This window comes from Schistocerca nitens, chromosome 5 (genome assembly GCF_023898315.1).
Source record: "Schistocerca nitens isolate TAMUIC-IGC-003100 chromosome 5, iqSchNite1.1, whole genome shotgun sequence".
Lineage (NCBI taxonomy): Eukaryota > Metazoa > Arthropoda > Insecta > Orthoptera > Acrididae > Schistocerca > Schistocerca nitens.
Window position 1 is genome coordinate 545,525,457 of NC_064618.1, and position 12,227 is coordinate 545,537,683.

The following is a 12,227-nucleotide window of genomic DNA, read 5'->3' on the forward strand; positions in this document are numbered from 1 at the left end:
AAGTTTTAGTGCAAAATTGGTATGCAGTGTCAGAAGCCAATTAAAAACCTTTCTCATGATACCTGAGTCATCCCTATATGATGAATATGTTTTAAGAAAAAGAGGTGTTGAATTGAGAAATAATATATGTGACTTTTGCTAGCATGTCAGGTGTAGATTGCAGTCACCACCAACAATAATTGTGTGAGTAGGATATTTGTTTAAAATGAGACTCAGGTTTTCATTGAACTGTTCAACAACTGCATCATATGGCCAAAAGGCGGGGGGGGGGGGGGGGGGGGGGAAGGAGATGGCGCTAAAAGGAACCAGTTGTCATGTGTAACTTCTACCAATACTAACTGAGAGAAACTATCTATCTACTTCAGTTTCACTACAAGGTGACCTACTTTTGACAGTAATAAACACACCACAACCAGATACCTATAATTATTTGTGCTTGAATGCTTTCTATTAGCAGTTGGAGCACTGGTTCTCTCTGAACACAGCTATGACAATTTACAACTACAATACTGATTTTTGCCAGGTCTGCCCTTGTCCTGTGTGTGCCCTGCACCCCTTATTGACATCCTCTTCTTGGTTTCCTGGGACCCTCTAACCTAAAAAAACCACCCAGTTCTCCCCACACACTACTCATGTAGCTGCTTCCTGTGTGAAGTGGACCACAGACCTGTTAACTCTTTGCTGTTTGCACATCTAATTGGGATTCTTTTGTTTGGTACCAGTTGGACTGACTGATCATGTCGCTTGTTGCTGGTGGTTTGTCAAGGTTGTCAGTAGATCATACATCCTCATAAATGATAATTAATTGAAACCCTCAGCTGCCGACAGGTATAGTTGATATACCTCGATGAGGACAGCTGAAAATGTGTGCCCCGACTGGGACTCGAACCTGAGCTCCCCTGCTTACGTGGCAGACGATCTATCCATCTGAACAACAGTGGACAGAGATGAATAGCGCGACTGCAGTGAGTTATCCCTTGCACGCTTCCTGTGAGACCCACATTCCCAACTGTCCACAATCTACATGCATAATGTACCTAATAGATATTTTCCCATCCACTCATTACTCGCGCAAACTAAGGTGACAATTCCTGTAAGAGTTCGGGCAACCTGTGCGCATTCGCACAGATGAATGTCAATGGATGGGTAGCCTTTAACTATATATGGAGATAGTAACTGCTCTTGAAAGAGCAGATATCATTGATACCTGTGCAGCTTCACTAGAATAAATGGTAATTAACTGAAACCTCAGCTGCCGACAAGTGTAGTTGATATACCTCAATGGGGACAGCTGAAAATGTGTGCCCCGACCGGGACTCGAATCCGGGATCTCCTGCTTACATGGCAGATAGAAGGTATTGAGTATTGAATGTGTAGCTTTTTGAATCATTAGTGCTGTTACTGCAAGAGCAAGAAGAAGGCACAAGGGGATAACTGCTGTTAAACACCACACATTTTCAACTACTCTATTTTTTCTAACCAGTTATAGAATTCACTGTTTCAATGGGTTAAGCTTGAAATCAGTCATGGTTGTGGAAAAAAGGAATTTTTCAGGATAAAATTCCATCAGTTGCAAATGAATTTTGTTATTTTTTATGACTTTTGACAAATTAATTTGTCATCTTCAGAATCTCAGTATTGGTTTACCAGATCTGAGTATCTTCTTCATTGAAGCATAATGCCATGGTATGTCCAGAAATGTTCATATTGTATGTAATTATTGTAAGCACTGATTGAAAATTTACAGTAACTGAATCACACGTATGCATCTGTTTTGTTAGCACAATATAGAGAAGAAGATAGTGACATATGTTGAACCAATACCAAGCTTCTGAAGATGATAAATTAATTTGTCAAAACTGTTAAAGCATAATACAATTATTTGCAATTGATAGTTTCATTAAAACTTGACTGTGGCGCCATCTAATGCCTGTATTGTACGTTATGTAGGTTCTGTTTTGTTTCTTGTGTTTCTATACTATGTTCATGCTCTCTAGTAACAGAATGGGTTAGCAGGCAAATGGAGCAATGTTATGTTAGCAAGTTAGTTGTGTGTCAGTCCTACATGAGAGTACAGCGTGTTTTGAGATTCTATTTTCGAAACATGGTAAAATCATGTGCAGTGCTTGATACACTTATGGTGAGGTTATTATATGTGTTTATCTCATGGGAGTTTGCGTCATGATAATGGTTACATATACCCATGTGTGTTTAATTTTCAGACTTGTGAATTTATATCAGCCATACGATCATTGTGTCACAGCAAGACACATTGCAAGAATCTTTGGCATTTTTTACCCTGGTGTAGTTTTTATCTGTTCTACATTATGACATGGAATGAAAGGTTAGGCAAGCATGGGCATAATTTGTAGTGACTTGGTTGTGAAACCATTGCCTTGGTTGCCTGGTCTCATTATTTTTCGTAATTATTGTCAGATGTATGATCACAATTCCCATTATACAGAGTGTACATAAAGTCTGGGAACTCTTTCATTTATTTATCGCACAAGAACCCGGGAAAGAGGAGCAGACGTTCCAGTGTGAGTGAAGTGAATGTGGAGCGTGTATGAGAGACTTGTCCTACTTGGACATGTTGCAGCAATGGCTGATGCCTCGAATGCAATTGGGCTCTCTGTTCATCTTTCAGCATGATGGGGCTCCACCTCATTTCCTTTGTGAAGTTTGTGGGTACCTGAACACGGAGCTGCCGCATCGATGGATCGGCAGTGCTACAGAAGGGGACAGCTATTTCATGAAATGGCATCCCCGATCACCAGATCTCACTCTGTGTGATTTTCTTCTGTGGAGACACATTAAAGATATGGCATATGTACTGCCTGTACCACATGATGTAGTAGAGCTCCAGGAGAGAATACGAGAAGCGACTGCCACAGTCGATGATGACAAGAATTCCATTACCGTATTAACGTCTGCTGGGTCACTCATGATTTGCATATTGAATGTTTGTAAAAAAAAAAAAAAAAAAAAAAAAAAAAAAAAAAAAAAAAAAAAAAAAAAAACTTTAAGAGTTTCTCTTCAAATTGCAATCTGTATGACATCTGTTCAATGTTTAGTTCATATGCAATAAATAATTGAAAGTGTTCCTGAACTTTATGTGCACCCTGTATATTCTTCAACTCATGTTTTACATTTTAAAATGATGAAATAGTACTTTGAAACTGGTAATGTAAGCCCTTTTTTTTAAAGAAAAATTTTATGCATTGTGACTATGGCTTCACTACTGTAGTGTCAAATAAACATTTAACTTATATTACAGTCACACTCCTTTATGACAGTTATATCAGAGTAGAAGCTAAAATAATAATAGCTTGTCAATGTTATTAATTTATGCACCAAGCATATCCCCACCTTCTCTCTCTCTTTCCCCCTGTCCCCTCCTTGCCTCTCCCCCTCCCCTTCCCTCCCACTCCCTGCCTTTCTTCTTCCCCCTCCCTGCTTTTCTCACTCCCTGCCTCTCCCCTTCTCTGCCCTCCCCTCCCCCTCCCTCCCCATTCCCTGACTCCCCCTCCCTCCCACTTGCTGCCTCCCCCCTCCCCTTCCTCCCACTTCCTGCCTCTTCCACTCCCTCTCCCTGCCTCTCCACCTCACCTTCCCTTCCCTCCCACTCCCTGCCTCTCCCCCTCCCTGCCTCTCCCCCTCCTCCTCCCTGCCTCTCCCCCTCTCTCACCCACCCCCCAACCCACTCCTCTCTCCCCCCCTCTCTCTCTCTCTCTCTCTCTCTCTCTCACACACACACACACACACACACACACACACACACACACATATGCATTGCTTATATACAAAAACTAAAACTACAATATTCTGATTTTCAGACCTCATTTGCACACTTCAAGAGTCAACTTTTGGTTATTTCTGAGACAGTGCTGGGCCATGAAAACAAATTGTTACAGAAAAAGGCCTTGGAGTTAATTCCACTAACAGAGCTGGAGATAAAAGCAGTAAAACATATGCGATCCTTACAAAAAGCCATTAAAAATGGTGCAGAGGACAATGGAGTAGATGTGCAGGACATACTTTTGTTAGAATTGATGGCATGGTTTAAAGAATCATTTTTCTCATGGGTTGATTCACCAAAATGTTGGTTTTGTCAAGGAGAAACAAAATTTCGTGGCCACAGTAGTGATCCTAAATATAATGGAGACCGGGCAGAGGTAAGTCACTGTTTTGTCTTATGCAATGCACTCTTTGTTTCTGTACCTGAACCTCTCTCTCTCTCTCTCTCTCTCTCTGTGTGTGTGTGTGTGTGTGTGTGTGTGTGTGTGTGTTTGGAAGGGGGGGGGTGTGCATGTGCACGTATGCGCACCTGTACTTGTGTACACATACATGTGTGCATTCAAAAGTCTGTGTGAATGCATGCGGGGGGGGGGAGTGAGTTTTCTCCTATGCCTTATGTTACTTGATTAATTTGCTACATTATTAGAAATGGTTTACTGGTTCTGTAATATTTGGCTCACAGTTAAGTAATAACACTCAGAGCCATCAGTGTTTCACAAAATTTTGCAGCAATTGTGGCAGCCCATTTTTAAACTTACTGTGCACAAGCACCTTACATTCAAAGAAAGTTGTGACCCTGATCTGGGAAAGTACGTAGACTGTGATGTGTGTTGCATACCATTGATGGCTGCATTGTTTCTAGGGTGAAATGGTGCACCTATGCTTTATTAACTGTAATGATGTCACTTAACTCCATGTTGTGTTATAGTCACTCTCTGATTGAAACAGACCATGTCTGCTACTTCTGGAGTGTTCCCAATTAGTGACCTCCTTTGCCTTTCCAGATCTATTATGTCTGTCTGGGCACCACTGAATTGCTGATGCCAACTCACTGTTTTTGGAAGTGATACTGCTTTGTTCCATACTTCTTCAATATCTTTGTAGTAACATATGTATACGAGGGTGGACTGAAAAGTTCTTTCAAAGAAATTTTATTTTCCAACATAATCTCCTCGAATATCAATACATTTCATCCAGTGGCTTTCCAGTGCCATTATCCTCTCTCTGTAGTGTTCATTCGGAAGTGTTGCAATGTATCCATCTACAGCCAAAGTGCCTTCTCGATTGGATGAAAAGTGCCAATCAGCGAGAAATTTCTTCAGTTCTGAGAACAGGTGCTCCAAGGGAGCAAAATCTGGAGAATAGGGTGGATGTTCCAGCACTTCATAGTGAAAATCCCTCAATTTCTCCATTGGCAAGACACTTTTATGGGCAGGTGCATTGTCCTAATGGAAGATGACTTTTTTGTTTTTTAAGCTAGGTTTATTTTCATGAATGCTGCTTGCATCTGGTTTCATTAGAAGTTGGGAGTAGTATTCTCCAGTTATGGTTTTTCCATTTTCAAGATCATCAATCAATAAAATTCCCTTTGCTTCCCAAAACACTGATGTCAGGATCTTTTCCTGCAACGGCAGCAGCCATGCCTTCTTCAGTGTACATAGTGCTGAATCCATGTTTCATCCACTGTCATGTATTGATGCAAAAAGCCCCTTCAGTTTTCCTTAAAATGCACCAAGCACTTTTCAGAAAGTGTCATGCGAATGTGTTTGTGAGTCACAGTGAGCACTTGGCACCCATCTTGTGCAAAGCTTTCTCATGTTCAATTCTTAGTGCAAGATGTGAACAACATATTTCTTTGATTTCCGTAGATCATTAGCAATTTCATGCACCTTTATACGCCAACCTTCGAAAGTAATACTCTGTACTTTGTCAATGATTTCCAGTGTGCTTGCACTTTTTCGACATACATGTGGATCACCTTGTACACATTTACGCCCACATTTAAACTTGGCCACCCATTTCTTCATGGTGTAAACTGAAGGTGAAGAGTTACCATACCCATTTACTAGCTGCAAATGAATTGTGGTCAGTGTTAAACCTTCTTTTATGAAGAATTTAACCACTGTACATTACTCAGTTTCTTCCATTTAACTGCTTCAAATGATTGCCTACTGTCAACTGCTGCCAGAAATGACTTGCAGTTTTATGTGGTGTCTACTAACACATGTACGAACATAAGGGGGAATAATCATGTGAGTAGTGCTGAGATCTCTGGGACGAGGTCGAGAACTTTTCAGACAGCCCTTATAATCTCATGTCTGCACAAGTGTTTCTCTCTTAACGCAGTGTTGCCCTCTACTGGAGACATATTAATTTCCTTCCTTCAAGCTGTATGTGCAACTGACAAACAAATGCTAGAAATTTTTGGAATCACAGCGTATCAAAAGTGTGAGTGAGTGTTGGCGTTGTGTTGGTGATCAGCAAGCAGCAGTAAATCAAGTAGAGGTATGCCGTCAGTGTGTATTTAGCATGTTATAGCTTTTATATCATGATTTTACCATTAGGTGATAAAGTGAAGGCACATATTGGCCAGTTAAAAAAAATCGCCACCTCTGTATTGTGTGAATGAACATTCCAAAGACATATTCAACAAATGACATGATGTAAACAGTGTGTTGCAGATGCAAGAGATACAGACTGCTCCTTTGGTCACTTACATGTATACAGAATAAGAAACTGCCCAATGTGCCAGGATAATTCAAATGAAAACTTTAATTATTTATTATTATGCAAATGAGCTAAGATAGAAAAATTACAGATGTATAATTTTTCAGTGTAGTCCACAATAACTTATATTGCATCCATTCCATTCTTTTGAGTATGAATGCAGCTGCTTATGGGCTAGAGTTTTCACCTCTTTATCACTTCTGAAATGCTTGCCTTGCACTGCTTCTGTGAGCTTTCTAAACATGACAGCTGGTGCGTAAGGTGGGTGTTAGAGACATTCAAATTTTATATCCTGTATAGTTACTATGATTGAATGGGCAATATGGGGACAAGCATTGCTTTGTTCCAACAAAACACTGCAGCAGAAATCCTCATCATTTACTCCTGATTGCAATTTGAAGGCAAAGCAGATTTGAGTGTGAATTACTGGTCATATACCTCAGGGAGGGTTACAACTTGTGAGTGCGGGGCCCCAAGCTATTACAGCACATACTTCCTTTCTTGTGCTGCAATCTCTCATCTCTGACTATCTTTCCTTCTGTTACATATAATAATAATGGAAAATCCTAGATGGACCAGTATGTATAATAAAGTAAAGGGAACCACTCACATATAGCAAATTGATATGTGGAGCACAGAAACTCATAACAGAAAACAGCATCCACACTAGCTTTCGAGTGCTAGCTCTTTTTCGAGCAGAAGTACACACATTCACACACTCAACCACCCAAATGTACACTCCCATGGCCATGGCAAGATTTTCTTCTCTTACTCTCTTTCTCATGGTGGCAGTCTTCGATGTCAACCCAGCTGTTTCCTAGATTCTGCTTACTTTCTCAGTATATTCATTCATTCAGCACTTTTTGGCTGAAGTAATTTTTCAACCCCTTCTGGGTTTGACCTTCATTTTCCAATGTTTTTCTGTAGTGTGAACTGACTTGGGGAGTACACTTTAAATAGTGCCCACTGAATACAGTGTTAGGGTTCAGGTGCACACAATACCCGTGTAGACTCTTGTGTGGGCTTCAAAGCCAAAGTGGTAGCTGATCTGATCTGGAGGAGTCAGTATAAACTCTCTCAGTTAAGCATCCTGACACCCAGGAATCACACTGCTGTTTCCTCTGCTGCTAGCTCTCCGTACGCACCAAAGAGTAGATGCCTGTCTTCCTGGAACGTCAAGGCTCCAAGCAAGGACCATTGTGCCCAATGACATTTGCTGCAGCTGGATAGCGCCTGTGGGGAGGTCCCTTGATCAGAATAGGTGGCATCTGGGTGGATGTTTTGCATATGAAATATTATAAATTACACCAAAATGGTGGCTGTTCTGACCTGGCCATCTCATCACATAGAAATAGTAATTTGAATGCGCACAGTTAAAATATTTCTATTGCTTTCTCCACACTGGCTACCTCAAAGAAAGATGGACATGCCAGACATCTGGGAGTGGAACAATTTATCCAGTACTTAGTATGTATTCAAACTGATGGAGACACTTGTACACTGACAAAGCCTTCGTTTTTTGTGGAACATATTGAAGATAAGTTTGGGCAAGCTGAGCCATTGGGCAAAATGGACAGTGGTTCGCTATTGATTAAAGCCACCTCTGCCACACTCTCTACAGCTATTCTGGTTGACATACCAGTGACAATTGCCCCACACAGAACTTGGAATATGGTCCAAGGAATCATCTTCGACAGAGGCCATACACTCCAAACAGATGAGGAGCTACAGGCTAATCTTGAGCAGGGGCCATACGTTTTTTCCAACATGCCCAAAAAGGTCCCAAGAGTAATCAGACAGATACAAGTGCCTTCATCTTAGCCTTTTGGGGGAATGTTCCCCCGGAAAAAGTCAGTCATGGTGTACTGCTATGACATGAACCCTTACATCTCACCACTGGTGAGATGCTTTCAGTGCTTATACTTTGACTGTATGTCATCCCACTGCACAGCAGACCCAAAATGTGGTAACTGTGGACAATCATTCCGTGGAGGTAGTCCTTGTGAACAAACACCTTACTGTATTAGTTGCGTGGAGCACCATTCTCCTCTGGTGCACATAGTCTTCAAGAAGGAAAAGAAAATACAGGAATATAAATCTGTTGACTGTCTGTCGTATACTGAGATACAAAAAAAATATGGATGCCTACAACCTATTGATATGAAGGCCAGTCGCATCTTGTGGTTTCCACAGCACCATTTTCGGAAACCACTTCTCGCACCAGGCTGGAGGAGCAGCTTTCTCCTGAGGCATCTACCAGAGACAGAGTTCCCTCTCAGGACCCATCTCCCCAGAACCCCATATATCAGAGGCCTGACACCATCTAATAGCTGAAGGAACCACTTCTGTGAGTCATAGGGATTTGTGCTTGTCATCTGTCACCAGGCTGATGATGGGTAGGCCATTGCAAGAATCCTTGCCCCAAAGTTAGAGAGGAGGAGGAGGAGGAGGAGGAGTGACAGTAAGGGGAGAAGAGTCGAGACGAGGCTACTCTGGTGATCACAGAGGTGCCAGATCCCCTCACACTGTCAGATTCTGAACCAATGCTCGTTGATGTTGTTCGATCCTGATCGGTGACAGTCAATGATCGTGGTGCATGACTGAACCTCCTGGCCCCTTCATGCCTGACCTGTAATGTGATCATTCAGTGGAACTGTAACAGTCATTACTGTCACCTGCTGGAACTACAGTACTTCATTTCCTCTTCCTTCTGCAATATATGTTGCTCTACAAGAAACAAATTTTACTGATGACCATTCCTCAACACTCCATGGTTACTGTGCATTCTGTTGGAACCATGCTGACACCGAGATGGTATCTGTAAGTTTTTTCAGATGTTGTTAGTTAGTGGGTTCCCCTTCATACTATGGTGGGATCAATAGTGTATGGGTGCAGATGGCCTCAGCAATACCCATTCGCAATGTTTACTTACCTCCGGGCATGCTTACTTACATTGAGTCGATCACCTGAATTCAACAACTTTCTCTCCCTTTTCTCCTACTTGGAGACTTCAGTGCCCACCAACCCCTGTGAGGCAGTGCCATTTCATCTGATAGGAGCCTTCCATTTAACCAGCTTCTTACTGATCTTGATCTGTGCCTCCTCAATGATAGTACACCTACCCACTTCAGTGCTGCACATTTCAAATTATGGGATCTAACAATCTTTTTCCCCTGTCTTGTGGCTTTGCTTTATTGGTCGCTATGTGACAATCTATTTTACAGTGACTACTTTCCAGTTGTCATGTCGCTTCCTTGCCACTGCCAGATGGACCAACTACCACACTGATTGATTTGAAGAGCTAACTGCCAATTGTATGCCTCTGCTGTTACCTTTGCCTCCTCTCTGTCTGACTGCATTGATGAGGCTGTGCATAACATATCCAACTTGATTACTTATGCAGCTGGAGCTGCTATTCCTCTTTCTACAAGTCCTCTCCATTGCTGGCCAGTGCCATGGTGGATCAAAGACATTGTAGTTGCTGCTCATGATTGCCAATGTGCCTTGCAGTGTTTCAAGTGACGTCCTTCATAGACCAGCCTTATCACTTTTAAATGACTTCATGCTAAGGCTTGCTATCTATTTTCAGAAAGCGGTGCCCCAAAGCTCATAAATCTTAGCTCACGCTAACTAATTAAACAGATTAGAAAGGAGCACTGGAAGCACTAAATCTCTTCACTGGGAACATATGGGTCTTCATCCCAGGTGTGAGCCAAGCTCCATAGTCTTCTGGGCTGCCAAATTGTACTGGGCCTCTTCCTTCAAGATGGTCTCTGTACTGACAAGCTGGCTATTGCTGAACACCTTGATACCCTCGATTTAACAGGTCGGCATTCTTTTGTTACATGACAGCCTTCCTGACATGTAAGGGCCAAAGAAGCCCCCTCTCCTTCACCTCTTGACAAATTATGTGATGAAACTTTCACTGCCTTGGCACTGCTTCAGTCTCTTGCATTGTATCATGGTATGGTCCTAGTCCCCGACTCCATTCAAAGTCATATGGTACAAGATCTGACTGGTACTTACTGGCTTCATTTCCTCCAGGGTCTTAAACCATATATGGCTTGACAGTGTCGTCCCTTCACAATGGTGAGATAGTACCATCGTTCCAATCCTTAAGACCAGTAAAAACCCAAGATTCGTCAACAGTTATTGGCTGGCTAGCCTCACCTACGTGCTCTACAAACTGCTTGAAAGTATGGTTGCCCAATGTTTATGCTGTTTCCTTACACCTTTTGTACCCCAGTGTGGTTACCAGGAGGAACGATCCACAACAAACCATCTGGTTAGGTTGGAAATGGCAGTCCAACAGGCTTTTCCTAAATGCCAACACCTCATTGCAGTCTTGTTTGACCTAGATAAGGCATATGACAAGACCTGGCACCATCACATTTTATTTAGTCTCAATCTCTGGAGCTTTCGAGACTCCCTACCAGTTTTTATTCATCAGTTTTCACCCCACTAATTGTTCCGGGTTCAGGTTTGTACTTCACTCATCTCGGCATCCTGGAGGACTCCTTGCTGAGTGTCACATTCTTCCTCATTGCATCAGTGGTCTCTCAGACCACTTGTCACCCCTGCATTGCACGTCGAAAACTTCTGCATTTGGTACAGCTCCCACTGCATGCCAGCTCCAAGGTGCCATCCGACAGGCCTCTGCTTGGTCCCTTTAGGATGCTTTTCAATTCTCTCCTGAAAAAAATGTGGGCCAGGCATTTCTGTCATTGTACTATGGTTCATTCTGACCCAGAACTGTATCTGTGCTCCCAGCACTTTTTGAGAGTCTCGTTGACAAGAAACTGACTTTGCTGCTCTAAATTTGACAACTAAAGACTAGCAGAGTGCAAAATCTTAACGCTCTCTGGTTCCTTGTCCAAGCCTCTTGGGAAGCAGGTCTCGTTAGTCTCCGTTGTATCTAGTGGGATCTGGTCCAGTTCTGTTTGGACTGTGATTGCCAGGTTTATGGCTCAGCAGTGCCATTGGCTATGCAGTTGTTATATCCAGTCCATCATTGTGGAGTTTGATTTGCCACTGGCACCTTCCGGATTAGTCCTGTAGGCAGTCTCCTTGCGGAAGTGGGGATCTTCCCCCTGTAGCTCCAATGGTATCAATTCCTCCTCACCAATGCAATTGCCATTCAACAATTTTCTGATGATGATCCAACGTATTGTATTTTGTTTTGGATTGCCTTTATTGCCTTCAGGAGGTTTGCTTACTTTTCTGCCACATTCTGTTTCCAGTTTCAGAAGTCAATATCTGATGATTAGTGGGTTTTACCACCCTGTTCTTTGGAACTTTGCCCGTGAAGGATTGGGGTTGGGACATCTGTGGGAAGGCCAACCCCTTCATATGCAGAGCTCCAGGGGGTTCCTGTGTGCAGCCTTAACTACTTCTCTCTCCTTGTTTTATTATTGACAGTCCAACAGATACTCAATACATTTACAGTTTTTCCATTTTACTGTTTGTGATCTATTGACTAGAAGGCATTCTTTACTCTGTTGCTGTCTTCACGCTTAATTATGTTTGGGGGGGGGGGGGGGGGGGAGAGCTCAGATGGATGAGTTCAGCTTGAACAGCCAAAGCGAGCAGATTGATGTGATTGCACACCTTTCTGAGAGACTGAAGGAGAGCTGAGAAGGCATGCTTGTGTTGCTGGCAATCAGAAAATAGTTTTTATGACTTGAGCAAAATTTGTCATCATT

The 12,227-nt window shown here is 42.4% G+C and overlaps 1 protein-coding gene across 3 annotated transcripts in view; it reads left to right on the plus strand.

Annotated features, from left to right (window-relative positions):
- Nucleotides 1–12,227, plus strand: part of LOC126259273 (peptide-N(4)-(N-acetyl-beta-glucosaminyl)asparagine amidase) — a 60,538-nt gene that overhangs the window by 17,412 nt on the left and 30,899 nt on the right. For all 3 annotated transcript variants that reach the window (XM_049955909.1, XM_049955911.1, XM_049955910.1), the window contains exon 3: nt 3,837–4,175. In XM_049955909.1, the coding sequence (XP_049811866.1) occupies nt 3,837–4,175 (339 nt within the window). The remainder of the gene's footprint in view (nt 1–3,836; nt 4,176–12,227) is intronic.